This window comes from Phoenix dactylifera, chromosome 9 (genome assembly GCF_051530095.1).
Source record: "Phoenix dactylifera cultivar Ajwa chromosome 9, Ajwa_hap1_PhDact_Kaust_v1.1, whole genome shotgun sequence".
NCBI classification, from domain to species: Eukaryota; Viridiplantae; Streptophyta; class Magnoliopsida; order Arecales; family Arecaceae; genus Phoenix; species Phoenix dactylifera.
Window position 1 is genome coordinate 24,624,968 of NC_143198.1, and position 16,607 is coordinate 24,641,574.

Genomic DNA, 16,607 nt, shown 5'->3' on the forward strand with positions numbered 1-16,607 from the left:
CAGCTCTACTGCCAACAGCTCCTCCAAACAGGGCCTAAGTAAATCTTGAATGCTTGTATAAGATTAAGATATCTAAACAACTTCTAGTTACCAGGATTAAGATTTATAGCAAAATAATATATGTATCTATATATATAAAAGGAGAGATGAGAGAAAGCATGAGTTTTTGTATTTAGCTGGTGTCTCGCCAAGGATAAAGGACAGGGATTGCGAGCCAAGAGAGGAGCAGCGAGAAGAATAACAAATAATAGGAGGAGGTCAGAGAAGCAGCAACGGGAGAGGTTGCTCCAACTTGTTCCTTTCCGAGCGTTGAAAACAGAATGTGCTTTGAGCATCACGTGCTCTTAATGCATGGCCGAAGAGAGCATATGAGCCGTGAACGGTTTATCCAAATGTTTTGGTGAGATCATTAAAAAACTTACGCCTCATATAAATAATACTTGCTTTTCGTGATGATGTTAAACTTAAGCCTGGTATAAGATTATACTAATAATTAAGAACCACTACCAGAAAACACGCATATAGTGACGGAGATTCCCGTCACTATACCGTGTTTCCGGTTACTAATACAAAATTTGTGACCGGAGCTTCCGTCACTGAATTGGTTACAAAAACACGCGTCACTAAATTCTCAGTGACGGCGGCAATTTCCGTCACTAAACTCCGTGACAGAACCACCGTCACTAAGCCGTTACAAATCTAAGAATTAAATATTTAAAAAATTTTGTATTTCCCGTCACTAACCAGTCATTGAGTTAGTAACGAAGGTAACTTGGTCACTGATTTTGTCACAGAATTCGGTCACAAGTTTGGTCACTGATCTGTCACAACCTTCAGTAACAGATTTAGTCATCACAGACATGGTCACAAATTTTGTCACTAAATTTGTCATTAATCCCGTCACTGACATAGTGACAAGGTTACTGTCACTAATTTATCACGACGCACTAAGCAAAATCAATTTTTAGTAACCAAAATTCTGTCACTAAGTTTATGGCTGCTCGTCACAATACTTGGTAGACAATTCAGTAACCAAATTTGGTCACTGATTACATTTCAATAACTTGGTACATTTAGTACATTGATTGGCTCATAATAATAATATCATTAATAGCAAAAGCATTCAACATTACGCAAAAGTCATTTAACATGTCATTCAAAATAGGCATCAACATGTCCTAAATCCATCAAAATCAAAGTTCAGAAGTATGTCATAGAGAAGCATCATAATGAAGCATGATCAGCAGAACCAGAATCACCATTACTCCCCTGATCTGCATGCCTTGGTCCAAAGCCAATCTCTTCTCTCATCTTTTGAAGAACCTCCTCTTGCCATTTTTTCTTTTCGTGCTCAATAATACCTAGAAGGTCTTCACGCGTGTACAACTCTGGAGCTTGACTTATAGAGGTGGAAGAGGATGATGATTGCCCAATAATTCCAGTGAGATCCTTCAAAAAACTGAAGCCATAGACATGGCCATGAGTTGGGACACCAGTTGCCTTAAACCACAAGTCATAATTACGTGGTGGAGCATCTGAGGTGGAGGCATAACCATATTTTTTGGAGTATTCAGCCGAATACTTTATCTGCCAGTTGATTTGAAAGAAGAGAAAAACATTATGGTGGATCAAACAAGAGATAAACATGAGCAAGCTCAATAATATTTATGAATCATAAAAAAATTATACTTACCAATGACAGCTTCACTTCTCTTATCCACATATCCTTCCATTAGTGGACCAAAATTTTGAGGTGGACCTGTGGACCCCACCACTGCAGGCTTAAGGGGCTTTTATAAAAAAAAAAAAAAACACATTATATTGAAGCAATGGCAAAAAGAACAACAAAGAAAAATCAAACAAATTCATTCAGATTAACAGGACAGTACACCATAAAATGGCAAAAGGATGTTGTAGAGTTATATATGCTACCTGTGCCCCAGAAGACTGCGGATTGCTGGCCATTCCCAACAGAGATTTAAGCGGCAGCAAACACTAAAATAGCGGTAAGACTAACATCAATAGTAGATACGAATAATTGGATTGGATTAAAATGAAAAGGCACTAAAGGATCCAAATCTCTGAGGACCCTGACAAACTTTCAAAATCTATAAAAAATACAAATAAATGCATCTGGGGCAGCATCTGTCAGTGAAATAAGCTCAGTTTTATGTTCATTCCGAAGCAATATAATCATTCAGTTGACTTTGGTTTCTTCTGAAGTTTTCTAAATTTCTTACCAATGAACAATGAGAAAATGCATACAGTATTACTTTGTGTCCCACCTGTCAATTTTCTAGCACACAAGCAACATTTGGGTTATTAAAATTTTATCAGGGATATTATGAATGTCGACAGGACTAAATTTATATGGCCTGATAAACCTCCCTAGTCTCATCAAGGACATTATGAATGTTAGCAAGACCTAATTGTAAATGGCCTGATAAACCCTCCCTACTCAACCTTCTTACATGCCACCCAGATAATCTCTGTCAAAAAGAAATACTTAACCAGTATATATTATCTCATCACATAAAACCTCAATTCTGGGAAAAATGCTGTTTAAAAGGATCCCAAAAATATTCACTATAATGTAATTGTTCATGTGATATTTACCCAAGCACGTCTAAATGATAACAAACTAATGACATTGTCATTCAACATCATTACACCATTCAACAAAATAATTATGTGTATTGCTATTGCAGAAGAAGCAATGCAGATACCATTATAGTAAAGGACAGCAGGAGATCTATGTCCCTATATCTGATAAGATAAGTAGGTAACAGGGATGAATATTAAAAATATATAGGATACAAAAATCCCTCTTAGGGAACAAACACGATTTAAGAGGCTTGTCTCCTACAGTCCTTAGAAAATAGAGACAAGGATCTTTCAGGAAGACTATAAATGCATTCGTGATTCATGATGCAGCTAAAAAATTTACCCAACTAAAGACGACTTAATATGCCAAAAAATTTAGAATAGCCTTGCACATTATGTTCATTATAAATAGCACACTTGTTTATATGTGTAGATAGATGCACCTGCAATGTAAAGATAATTCTCTGTTCTTCAATAAATTTCTAGCCTTGCAAAGCAAACAAGGCAGCAGCTGACTTAAAATAACCCTGATGGTCTTGTTGATGAATACTGCATTAGCCCACAAAGCCTGATGCTCTGATAATCCAAAAGACAATTTTAAAGGAATAACCAGTTGGGGTTATTATATCAGATTTTGTTGCCAAAACTAAAATAAAAAATGTTCATTCCATCATAATACTTTTTTAAGTCATGGCCGGATGGTTAAGGTTGGCTAGATAACTAGTTTAATATCAGCACTGATATGTATGACTATAAGAACGAAATAAGACATGGATCGTACAATTTTTTCATATAGAGAGACAGAAGTTCAAGTTAAAAATCAGAATCCAATACTCCCAAGTCCATGCAAATAAACAAGAGGTTGAGGGAAAGAGCTTACCCTTCACCTAGAGAAAGGCACTGCCATTCATGGATTCCGTAGACAGAAATGCGCTGAGGGAAATGTTGGTTTTGCCCTGATACAGCAGGAGACAAAAGCAAAGTTCCAACTTCGATGCAAGATCAATAAAAGCCCTAAACCCTAAACAAAGGTGAAAATTTAAAATAGGGAAGGGGGAAAACCAAAACCCTATCTGACCCTCTCTACTCAACCCCTAAACCCTAAACAAAGGTGGAAATTTAAAATAGGAGAGGGGGAAAGCCTAAACCCTATCTGACCCTCCCTACTCACGAATCACATATGCTATTAGGGATCTTGCAAGCAAAAGGCTCCAATCTTGATGCCTGAGGGCATTAGAAAACAAGCCTTTTGATATAATTTGAAGCCTACAACGAATTATACGAGGTTTTGAAAAACCCTAGCAAACCGACAATCGAATGCTTGGATACAATAATCACCGGATTATAAAGAAAAATTAACAAAATTGGCCCACAGCGCTTTGAACACGCCTCATCCCTCTAAAACTGAAGAGAAAGAAGCCCTAGGGCTCTTCCTGATGTCGAGTACCGACATCGAGAAAGAGGGGCGGGGGCAGAGAGGGGAGACGGGGGAAATACCTGAACTCGCTCGGAATCGGTGCGAGACGACGCTGCGGCGTTGCCCGAAAGGAGAGAAAAACGGCCACTTTTCCCGTTCTCGCCCGCTCCTTCTCTTCTCTTCGATGTCTCTTCCTCGGTCGCTCCGCTCGCTCTCTCCCCTCGTGAACAGATCAGGGAGGGTTTGGTCTGCCGCTGGAGTGCAGCAAACAATGCGAAGGAGGCTGCGCCCGCGTTGCCGCCTTTTATACCGAAGAGGCGTGCATTGTGTTCTATTTTTTGCCACGATGGGTCATGGACTCGTTGGTAGGATTACTAATGGACTGTTCTAAATCCTAAAAGACCCTCTTTGATTAATTATTTAATTAGATATTCGAATTCGAATCCAAAAAAATAGATCTATTCGTATCCATATCCGAAATATTTTTAAACAACCATCCAGATCCGCATTCGGATCCGATCGGATGAAGAAAACAGTATCCGAATCCAACCCAAATCAAATACGGAAACGAATATGGTCGGATAAAATCCGACCCATTTTCAATCTTAAGTGGAACATTCCAAACAATTTACTGCCATTAATCACTAGGGGTGCAAATGGGTTATCGTTTGTAGCTGGCGCCATGGGGCGGGCACACTTAGTTTCATTTTGGATTTCCCTCTTTTTATTTTTTAAAATTTATAATTACTCAAAAATAATATTTTTAATATTTTTGAAATTAAAAATTAAATTTGGTGATGGGAATTTTTGTCAATAACCCGTCACTGCCAAAAATAATTTTTTAAAAATTTACAAACACTTGGGTTACGATATTTGTGACGGCTGAATTTGTCACTGTCTGGTTGCAATTTTGGTTACCAGTTTTGTGACAGATACCCCGTCACTACGGTGGTCACTAAGTTTTGGCGCCCATCCTATCCGCGTATTCTGTGACCGGTCTGTCACTAATCTGTCACTAAGTTCACCCCACGGTGACCAAATTTCTGTTTGTCACTAATCCGTCACAGATAGTGACTGATAACGGTCTGTCACTAGTTTCCCGTCACTATACGCGTGTTTTCTGGTAGTGAACTACCCTTCAGACATATTTGTCCAGAGTGACAAGAGGAGATTGGAGTAATAATTTATGAAAATTTATTGTAATCAAAGCATTCATCAAGTACCATGTAAGCCAGCTAAAGCAATATAATTGAAGTGGGTAATGGGATGATGCTTCTGACCTTCTATTTTTAATAGAAAAAAGTAGTTTATATGTCTAAGTTAATCCATGCAACCATATGGATCAATTCAGTAGGGCCATATTGGCACAATCATGTGGCCTTTGTTTGACTGTTCCACAATGACACAAAATATTTTTTTTAAAAAAATGAAGAAAAACAGAAGTATCCAACTGACTTTGCTAATTCTTGCTTCACCATTTTGACCATCTAAGAATTACAAAGATCGAGTGTCAAGATTTGGGAGAAGACGAAATGTAGGAGACTAGGAGTCAATCTCACCTGTATGAACTGGACTTAACTAGATGTAACATAACATGATGGACCAACTCGAAGTCTGAACCCAACCTAGCTAATCCCAGTGTAGTACATGCTGCCAAAATTTCAATTCTATTACTTTCTTTGACACATCCTCCCTTTGGCACTGGAACTGGGAACAGGTTCCATATGACTCAAAAATAACATAATTAATACTTCAACTCAAAAATTCTAGCTATTCATGTCGAGAGAAATGTACCTTCGTAATTCATGAAATGCAAATTCTGCTATTTTCGAGGATTATATCAAAAAGCATGCACGCTAAGTAGTGGCTTCTGAGGAAGAATTTGCCCTCTGCAGCAAGATAACAGCATGGAACACACTGGATGCATTGCAGACTAGTTTGGTATGCTTAAGTCTCAATGCAGTTGATATGTTGATTAATTAGAGACCTAATTAAGACATAAGAGCGTATCTACTCCATCATGCTAGTGACCAAGAACGTTAACTACTTAGTTCTTTGCAATCTGTGATTGATCTAAAAAACATTCTAACCAAATTATATCGGTATAATGTTTTGGGAGCTCAACAATAATTGTTCCATCCTTCAACTCCCAACAACCCTGGATTTTTAGCCTCTCACCACACACAAAGCAAGCGATCGAGAGGGAAACACATGAAGAAGGATGTTGATATAGACTGGAGATGCAGTATTTTTTTTTTATTGCCAAAATAATAGGATTAGGTGGGCTATCTTATCCCCTCAGAGTCTGAAGAAGCATTGCATATTCATTAAGAAAAGATTCACTCTAGTGCAATGTGGATAAGAAGTTCCTGAATAACACCTGGCTACGTGTAAAGGTATAAGATTAGAAAGTTTAATAGGGTAATGCATTCTTTACATAATCGCATAGAGAGTCAAAAAAAAAATCCATTGGTCAAGGCTTAGAAGCTGTAAGTAGTCCATGGATTCGAACCAATGACCGATCCCGCAGGTCACGGTTTTTGTCAGCAAGCATCTCTTTAAGGATAGTCCTTACTTTGATGTTAATGGGTGCGGTTAGCTTAACATAAACGGCAAACTCCTTCTTGTCTTGTTTCTGGGGAAAGACTAATTAATGTTCTTATCATATCATAGTTATGATCAATTCAGATCGCTGAGTCAGCACGTGATTTAGCTATGGTGGTTTTCACAACATATAGATTCCATTTCACAGTTATAGTCCCTTCAGTTACCAAGTAATTCACATCTCATGTACACAAGAACTTGGAAAAATGTAAAATCCAACCATACAACCTGCAAATAACTGCACTTGAAAGATGATGACAAGCCGCATCCACACGGCCACACCAATCGGGTGCAAGCCGCCATTGTACCAAAAAAAAAAAAAAAAATGATGACAAGAAGAAACTGATGGAGATCACCCGAGTACGAACACAAGTTAAACATAGCTCAGGTCATGTTCTGTTACTTTTGATTTGTTGCTTTTTTTTTTTGGTACAACGGTTGCCCACACTGCTCTAGAGTGAGTGCAACCAATAGAGTCGAAAAAAAGGAGATGGCATATGGATGAAAGGGCGGCTACAAAGCATGTCCAAAAAATCTCTCTGGAGTGGTAAGTAGCAAAGAAGACGACCCAATCTGCAGCCCTGTTCGCTTCCCGATACATATGAGTAACCTGAAATGAGTCACAATCTCTCGCTATTCTGTGGATATTCTTGAGCAGTGGGTGGCTATCACCCTTGCACTCTTTATCCCGAATCTGCTCGACCACCATCGCCAAGTCCCCTTCCTGAGCAGTGGGTGGTTTGTTGCTTTACATAATTGTCGCTATATGTTCAAAGTCTTTTCCTCATAATCAGCACCAAACCCCTAAGTTTACCAACCATTTATTATACTCCAAACAGATTGATTACATCTGGGGCGTTAGTTTAAGCACTCTATGAGGGATTTTTTTTAATAAAGATTCCAACTGTCTACAGCAGGGTATGGGCAAGAGAGGCAAACTTCACCATTGCAATAGAGCCTTGAAGCTCTGGAACAAAATCTAAAGACAGACGAGTACCTTCCACAAAGTCCCACATCCCAGTCTTCTGTTTCCTTTTAAACTCTCCTTTCTTTCTTTCCTCTGACATCAACAACAATTCTTCGCAACACAGATAACAATCCTTCATGTAATCTTGTTTCAACCGTGCGTAAAAATTTTACTTTAGCCAGAATAGGACACCAAGTATGAAAGTAAACATACCGCACAGCCAGAACGAGTTTGAACTTTGAAATGAGAGAGCATATTTTTATCCCTCGAAACTTGATCAAACTTTTCAAGTCCCAGTATGGAAGTGATTTCATTTTCATCTACTGGCATGTAATTGAGAGCTGTCTTCTTTACAATTTGAGCCTGGTTTGAGATTAGGCTTCCGAATTGAGCCTGAGCCTTTCTAGTAGTTTTTTTGATGATAAGCCTCTATCATAGTTGCGACTGATTTTTTTAAAAAATGGGTGTCTGCTCATTTTTCTCAGCTTAAACTGAAGTAATAGTTTTCATCATCTAAATGAAAGTAATTCAGTGTTCATACATCAGTTTCTTTTCCCCTTGCATCCTTAACCTGTCATTTAGCCATGTATTTAGAATGATTAAACCATTATAATTTAGTTTTCAATCAAATTGAGATCCTATGATTTTGAATGACATTCTCATGCGAACAGTGAAAAATGAAGTCAGAACGAAAGAGAAAGAGTCATCAATCATTAACACCAAGGCAACAGTCTCAAACAGCCTTTGGTGATTAGTCGATGCCACCTGGCAGCTCAAAACCAATGGTCACACTGGCTTTGCAAGGAGAAGCACAGAAAATGCTATCATCTATGGCCCTAAGAAGGCACACTCTGTTTCAGGTTTCCTCGTAACCCTCTCTCTGGCTCTCCTTCAAGCTTCGCCCCTTCGAGAGCTCATCTTCAACTGGAGCAGAGAGAGAGAGAGAGAGAGAGAGAGAGAGAGACGAGGATGATAAGTCTATTATTCAGCATCTGCAATTAAACAGAGAGAGTACATGAATGGCTATAATTTCCGAGGCATGCAAATCCTATCCAACTAGAAAGGCTTCATGCCTAAGAGAAGCACCGATGAATGATAAAAAAAGTCATTAACAAAGACACCAGGTTAAGGCTTTGAAAGATGAATAGATGATAGAAGTAGATAATATAATCTGGAAAATGCTTCCTCTCCCCGAAAACTTTCTCAAAACTTATTTGTCCAGGACAAACTTGACATTTTCACCCCTAATGAACCACCGACCCTGCCATGTCGGGCACCAAAAAACAGGATTTACTAGTTTCGGGGAGATTACTAGGTAAAACATAGCAGTGACCAAACACATTGGTTACCTATACTATGATTTGACTCTCCAACATTTGCCATTGATGTTGGCTCCTTATCAACAAAGACTTGCATCCTGAGAGTGACGACTTGGCTCGCCCAGTTTAGCAGGGCTTCCACTGATCCTTATTCTCAAAATAAAAAAAGAACACAAAAAAAAATACTTCCTACAAGTTCAAAATTTAAGTCTGAATAACAGAGCATCTAGTCTCCACACAAACATTAAGAAAGCTGCATTCATATAACCGATATTCATTAGCACTATTGCAGCAAATGAGAGAGAAACATGTATCACAAACTATGATTAACATAGATCTCTTAGCAATGACGGTAAACACCACGGAAAATGCATGTCTAGTCAGTAAACATAACATAATAAGGTTAACTTGGTTATCTTAACAATGAGAAACTCACACTAAACACACAGATATCCAGATGGAAATCAAGTTATCAAAACATCTGAGAGCAGGAAATTAGATCTTGCACCGGCATCATCATCCAACATAGAAAGATTCCACATCTTCAACTGGTTCAACGCAGCGAATGGAGATAAGGCATTAGAGCATCAGTGTATTGGAAGACCCCCACCAGAAAACTCGACCTCCTATGATACATGGTATACAACCCCAAGCATCAGCTCACGTAGTACTTTAAATGTTCCCAGAAATGTAAACATGTTGAATGCATTCTCAAGCACAATGTCGATCCAATTTTCATCGTTACACTACATGCAGGTTGATTTTGTACTTTGACACAATGAAATTCACATTTCGATGCATTTCATATGAGGCAACAGAAATATTGATTCCAAACATTTAGCATACAATGCCTGAGAAACAAGGGCAGAAAGAGCTTTCCTGGGAAGGGTATATCCACTGAGTGCATTAACAACTAATCCTTTCATCCAAGCTAGCATGCTCCCCAGATTAAATGGTTAAGTTAAATAGAAATAAGACTCCACGCATAGATTATTAAAAAATAAAGGTGAGTACAATCTACAAAATTGTGTAGATGAAAACAACAATACTAATATTGCAACCATAGTTTTAAATCTCAACCAAAGCTCTGAAACCACAGAACCAGTACTTTTCAATTCTGTTTAGCGTTAACCAACCTATAGGGCCACATGTGAGCACACGCGCATAAGGAAAACTCATTTTTTTTTCATTACAAATATGTTTGGCAAGTTTTGAGAAAGTTGGAGGCTTTTGAGTTTATCATTTATTTCATGTTCAAGAGATTTTGGGGCCGATGTTCAGGAGAATGAGGCAAAATTTTTAAGTAGATTGGGTTTAAATAATAAATTTGCAAATTTTGAATCTGAAGTAGTGAAATCTGAACTCAAGTTCCTGCATACAGCATCCAGCTTCAAAACCCAAGAAGTTATGTAAATTCCTGAATCACTATTCTAAAGTTTATACAGAACTATTATCCAGTATTGCATGGACACAGATGCAAGAATTGGATTTAAACACGTTTCCAAATGTCTGACTAACAAGAGGAAGAAAAGGGGTTATCGAATATGTAGAAAAAAATAATTGCAATTAATGCATTAGTCGAAAACATAATATTAAAAGATATTTTGTTAAGATCTTCCAACATGCACATTCCTCAGCTTAACTTTCCCATTACCTTAAAGATTTTAGAAAAATGGCATTTTGCAAAGTTGTTTGCTTATTTCAATACTACATCATTGACCAATCTCTAAAAAGGACAAAAGCTCACTTTTAAGTTTTAACATTAGTATAGTGGGTTGAGAACATCTTCGTAGTCCAACTCCACCAATTTTTAGAAGGTACAGTTAAAAAAACCGATAAGTATCCAATATAACTGTACTCTAAAATGATGCCTCATATATAACCTTTTTTTTCTTTTTTTATAGGATTTTAGGATTTTTCTTTTCCGTCTGCATGGTGGTTTGAAAACTCTGAAACCTGAATCAAAACTGCCCAAACTTCTGGAATTACCAGAAAACAAGGTCAATTGAACTGGCGGAAGATAAAACTGAAATCGAGTTTCTGAACTTTGTGCAAAACATGCAACCCTCATATTATGGTTTCCATTCAATACGTCATCTATCTTGCCGCCTGGTGTGGACTTGACACAGAAGTTGAGAAAATGGAGTAGATGCTCTTCATCTGCATGGCTGTGTAACCTAGTCAATCATTTACAGGGTTTTTCACTTTCTTTGTTTTAAGACAAAAAAATTGTGGATACATGGATTTTATGAGAGCAGATTTGTGGCACTGAAAATAGGTCATTAAAATGAAGACAGGTAAATTTACCCTTATAAATCCAGAATGAAAAAACTGATTGGTGTTAATATTTGCAATATTTCTAAACTTAAGATTGATCTTATAAACAAGTCATCCCTCCTCATGATCACATCAAACTAAATCAGTCCTGATGAGAGTTTGAGAAAAAAAATTTAGGGGAACAATGGACAACGTAGTTTGAACTATCATCTTCAAACCGAATTTCGGCTGAATTAGCAATATATAAAAACATATGATATATAATTTAGAATTATCTCCAAACAAGAAAAAGGGTTCCGAGAAATTTTTATTAATAGCAAATAACTCTGTGTGATTAATTCTACTTTGATACAAGAGGTATGCACCATATTAGTTTGGCACTGAACTAGCAGATGGCATATGAAATCATGACTCTTAAAAATATTCTACTCCATAACTGTGATTGCAAGGTAACATTCAATTCTCGCTGTGTGAGAAATTTGCAGAGTAAGCAGGTAACATTCAAGTTGGGTCAATGTATTTATATTTAAGAATTTGAAAAGTTAAATAAGCTGAAAATTGATGCTGCAAACATTCTTACCATGCGCACCAGTTTTTCACTAGCCTTCAAAAAAGACAATGAAAGAACAAATAAAAGGGAATAGTAGAGAAGGGCATGGTAGTCTACCAGCATAACAGATGTATCTGAGTAAGAGGATATACCTGAGCAGGGGCTAGAGATGAAACCCAGTCGGATGCATGAGTTGGAAGAAGGCCTAATGTATTCAGCTTTCACATATGAAAGACAACCATAAGATCAAGAATGAAATACAAAGATTGAAGATAAATTAATAGGAGAAGTACGTCAACATTATAATTAGCTCAACTTACCTTCCATACACCCAAGGCCAGACCAGCCAGGTTAAGGGCAATAAATAGCAACTTGGGTGCAAGAATATCTACCCTTGAATCTTTGTAGGGTTCAAAAACTGTGATAAGAAATTGCAAAGGCAAGCAAGACTTCAGACATTATACATCTTCGCTCGCAAAAGAAAGGGAAAAAGATGCATCTTAACCAATTATGCCAAACAGGATAATACTACTTAACAAAGGAGAGAATAAACTGCACTGTAAGGTGCCTAATTTTTCAATTAAAATGAAGGCATGGACAGGAAAGAATATCATAGTCTTTACAAGAGCATTTAATGCCAGGAAAATTCTCATTTCATATAAAAACAATATAAATCTGCACTTAAGCTAGGATGTTGCATTCCTATTTTGGGATGTGATGTGTGAGCATGAATAGCCAGGCATTGAAACAGTGCAGTTTGCATAATTCACCATATAAACATGAAAGGAAACCAATGCTGAGTTCTTTTGCAAATACAAAGAAAAGGAAAAAAATGGCATGTAATTTTAGAGGAAGTAGACAAATAAAAAAAGAAAAAGTGGAATGACATGCTGGCATAATTTATGTAAAGACAGGTTCTTGTCATGATGGTTTAAAGCTCTCACAGTGGTGAACAATTGACATCACACATCATACCTGATATGCAGCCATATCAAGAGGTAGTTAAGAAGAAGAGATAATGAAGATGGAAAAAAGTGAAAAATGGAAAAGAAAAAATCATTTAGACTCCATGAAGATTTCGTTGCCTACAATCCTGCAGCCATATCTCTTGAACTAACAGTATAGCACCTGGCTCAAATACTACGATAGAAAGAACAGGTGAAGAAAGTCAACTTGATGGAACATCTAAACAAACGGATTCCTACAAGAAGAAAAAAATCTCACAAAAATATCTATTTAAAAGAGAAACAAGATGAAACAGAGCCCTCGTTCTAGATGGTGGATTCCTTATTCCTGTTCTCCTTCAAATTCAAGTAAAGACATCTAACTCCCAACAGAGGCTACTTTTGACACCAAATGAAACAAGCCTCAATTTAATGTTTTTAGGACAGTTAATTCCAAAACAAATCCAAGTCTGGCCTGCTTGAACTCTCATGTAGAAACTGCACTAGTATACAACATATCATTTTGTTATATGGTCATTTTCTGCATTGTTTAGAGCCGTATTCAATTGTGGATCATTTTTAATTAATGTGCTTCCCATTGTATAATTATAAATATTATGTTGAGAACTTGATTCAAGATTTTGGTGAAATGTACTGCATTCTTCTTAGTCACAAGGTGCTTTTATTTGTATATTCGTAAAAAGTTGACTGCTTATATTTTTTTAATGTAAGTGTTATCTTCTCACAATTGTTTTACTTGTATTTTGATTCCACGGTATCTACCTTTACTATTCTAAATACTGAGTCCTGATTAAGAAAACATAATTAAATACGTCTGCCTCCTTGGTGTCATGTACAAAAAAGTTGTTTCTGTCCCTGTAGCACTTTAGCATGTGCAAAACCACACAGCTGATCTTATAGTACCCTTTGTGGAAATTATTAGTTCAAGTAATTCTTTGGATTATCCTAACCTTATCAATTTTTCACCTCATATTCTTAATGGATATTTCAATAAGAACATGGATTGTACTTTTGAAAATCTAAGTAAATTATGATTTCAACTGATTTATCAATATATGTCATGGATTATCCACATTTTAATCAAGAATTTTGGACGCTAACTTACAAGTCAGGTTCCTTGTAATTTCCATGTATAAATGGTTTAATTTGAAACCTTTTCGTATCTTAAAAATCAACTTCATTTTCCTTCAGCTTACAGCAAATATGCACATAAGAATACCATTGTTCTTCGTGTAAGAACTGAATATTAGTATGATGATTAGTTCATATTTCCACAAAAAGTCAATATCCATGTTGAGAACAAGTCTAACAGACCTCCAATAATCAAAGCCTCTTATCAATGGGATTGACATTGGGGGTTATGTAGAGCATGACTATTTAGCTCATCATTTGTGTCTCAACCATGAATTCCTCTTTCAAGCATCAGCTTTCCCCTCTTTGTTTGAACTTTTCCATGATTATAGGTCTCCAAGGGTTGTCCTTTCATTGCAGAAGTTTTGTAACCAATAAAGTATGTCTCAGTACTCACCAAATCATCTGTCAGGTAACATGACAGTCCCCTCTTTGACTGAAGGTTACTTTGACCAAAAATTTCATACTGATTTGCTAAGGGTTAACAGATTCTACCAATCCTATGATATAAATTTTGCAATTAAAGTCAAAGACTACAAGGCAAAGGTGTTATAAATAGCACCAGTATTCATGAATCAACAGTCTACATACAACAATTTAACATTGATTTCACAGTCAAAACACATTTGAAGAAAAAAATCTTGAAAATCTAATCAATGTGGCGAAGCAAAAGATATAGACATATGAGGTCAACTCAGTACTGAAATTGAAAATTTGCCTCCAATGCTTGCATAACCAAAGAAAAGGAAAGCTTAACTAGTGTAACATACCCTTTCCGACACCTTGAAGGGCGCTTATTGGCTGCCAAAGAGCTGAGAATGTTATGCCGATACTGAACAAATGGACTGTGCTTCCAGCCATCCACATCATGAAACCCATCATTAACAAGTTCTTCAACGGGGCTTGTGCCACTTCCCAAGCTTTCTTCTCACAACAAAATGATGGAGAAATAGATTAATATGATGAATATAGATATTAAATATTAGTGGAGCGCAAGGATGTAATGGCATTAGTGCAATAATAATGCAGATTAGAACATGAAAAGCAATCTGATTGCACAATGACAATATAAAAAAATCAAAATTTGAGCATATGCTGTGTTGTTCCATGTTGATAATTGCATATTGTGCCGAAAAATAAAATAGAAATTTCGTCTTGATAGTGCGTGGTATAGAGCTGTATCAATGTTGGATTCAATCAGAGCTAGCATGCTACTACCCAGTATCGACCCACCATTGGGTGCTGGTGCTTGCTCAGGCCAAATAAATACAAACTGATACCAGAAACTATTTTTTTCCTTTGCATTTTAAGTTTTGCACATTCTTTTCATACGTTCCTAGTTTTGTTTTATTTCATTATATTCTATTTTTACCTTCCATATGTTTCAGTTTTTTTATTTACATATTTCTATTGAATTTTTTATATATTCTAATTTATGTTTGATGTATTTTGTTCGCTTTTTTATTTTTGTCTTACTATCTACTTCACATTTTATATTTTTCCTTCTTCTTTCTTTTTCTTTTTGGTTTGTGTGTGTGTGTGTGTGTGTGTGTTGGGTTGGGGGATAGTTGCATAACTAGCACCCACACCAAACATCAATCTAACAGCTGACTAAACTTGAATAAAAATATTTATTTATTTATTCTAACAGTTTATTTATTTATGTTTGGAGGAAGGGGTTTTGCATAACTGTCACCTAGACTAAACATCATTTAATGACTGCAATTTATGACCCCGCTTGGAAATTAGATAGCATTCAAATACAAAAAATATCATAAAACGAAAATAATTAAGGGTAATTTTATCCCAAACACATGAAAATTTAATCCAAACATAAGGCACCCATCAGCTGAATTGACTGGTGTTGCAATCAATTCTTTATCCAACATCAAAAAATGGCTACGATACACAATATAAAGCATCATAATGGTAAATTTAGAACCAATTCCCAAAAGGAAAAGAATAAAAGTTCAGATAACAAATTGCATAGGAGGAAAAAAAACGAAGAAAAAACCTAACCAAAATCCTAATTCTGCCATCAAGAAAGGGAAACCTATCGATCACGAAATTACATTCGTGCAATAAAATCCTAATCACGCACCTGCGACTTCCACGCCGCCTCCGCGTCCTTCTTCTGCCTTCCGCCATTAGCGTCGTCCTGCACGTAGAAGAGGAAAGCTCCAGATCTTCATAAAAATCGCCAAACAAAAAAGAAGAACCACGGAGGGGTGAGGGGGTGAATTGTACGAGATCTTGAGAAGATCGATTGAAACCGAGAGGATCTGGAACGCCTGAGTAAGAAGAAGAAGAAGAAGTATTCTCAGCGAATTCCACCGCCCATTTACGAGCCAAGCCCTTGCCCTTCTCCATGCCTTCTTGCGAGAGCCGAGAAACAGGGAAGAGAGACAGCAGCTATCCCCTAGACCTCGGTATTTGGAGTCAAAGGCGGACACTTACCTCTCTGTGCAGCCCAGGACGGGGTTGGCCCAATTAACACAATACCATCGATCAATGTTTAGATGCAACCCAATCCATCTACAAATTGGATCAGTTCGACTTTGGGCTCGAATCTTTAAGATTCAGGAAGGAGGATGGATCGACTACATCCACGTTCCCATGTTTCTTGAGGTGAAGGTTCTCCTAAGTAATGACAAAAATTAGTTAAAACTTGATAAACTTATTGTTGTGGTTGAAATATGGCCTGAGGGTGCTTCGGAAGAAGCCGAGAAGACGCCTGCCTCGGGACAGAGAAAGAGGGCTACCTCCTGGCTCC

The 16,607-nt window shown here is 37.1% G+C and overlaps 1 protein-coding gene and 1 long non-coding RNA gene across 4 annotated transcripts; both read right to left on the reverse strand.

The window, feature by feature from the left end:
• Positions 1-1,013: 1,013 nt before the first annotated feature.
• On the reverse strand, positions 1,014-4,339 carry LOC120111296 (uncharacterized). 3 transcript variants are annotated; one of them, XR_016396498.1, is made up of 6 exons: positions 4,102-4,339; positions 3,485-3,560; positions 3,048-3,180; positions 1,933-1,995; positions 1,694-1,790; positions 1,014-1,587 (listed from the first exon to the last, which is right to left on the reverse strand). It is a non-coding gene; the product is annotated as an uncharacterized LOC120111296 (long non-coding RNA). The 3 variants fall into 3 exon arrangements; XR_016396497.1 differs by lacking the exon at positions 3,048-3,180 and having other exon boundaries at positions 3,485-3,625; positions 4,102-4,335; XR_016396496.1 differs by lacking the exon at positions 3,048-3,180 and having other exon boundaries at positions 4,102-4,324.
• A 4,830-nt stretch (positions 4,340-9,169) lies between these two features.
• LOC103717075 (uncharacterized) lies at positions 9,170-16,294 on the reverse strand. The gene is made up of 6 exons (XM_008805314.6): positions 16,082-16,294; positions 15,936-15,992; positions 14,605-14,758; positions 12,059-12,156; positions 11,891-11,956; positions 9,170-9,537 (listed from the first exon to the last, which is right to left on the reverse strand). The coding sequence occupies exons 1-6, from the start codon at positions 16,202-16,204 to the stop codon at positions 9,499-9,501; spliced, it is 537 nt and encodes a 178-aa protein (XP_008803536.2). The 5' UTR covers positions 16,205-16,294; the 3' UTR covers positions 9,170-9,498.
• Between the last annotated feature and the right edge of the window lie 313 nt (positions 16,295-16,607).

Bases quoted from the DNA above. Each gene is read 5' to 3' on its own strand.
- LOC103717075 (XM_008805314.6), bottom strand. From the start codon at position 16,204: ATGGAGAAGGGCAAGGGCTTGGCTCGTAAATGGGCGGTGGAATTCGCT. The intron at 12,157-14,604 runs GTATGTTACACT...TTCTTATCACAG, and splicing joins CCTTCAAGGTGTCGGAAAGG to TTTTTGAACCCTACAAAGAT. The intron at 9,538-11,890 runs GTATATCCTCTT...CATGTATCATAG, and splicing joins CATCTCTAGCCCCTGCTCAG to GAGGTCGAGTTTTCTGGTGG.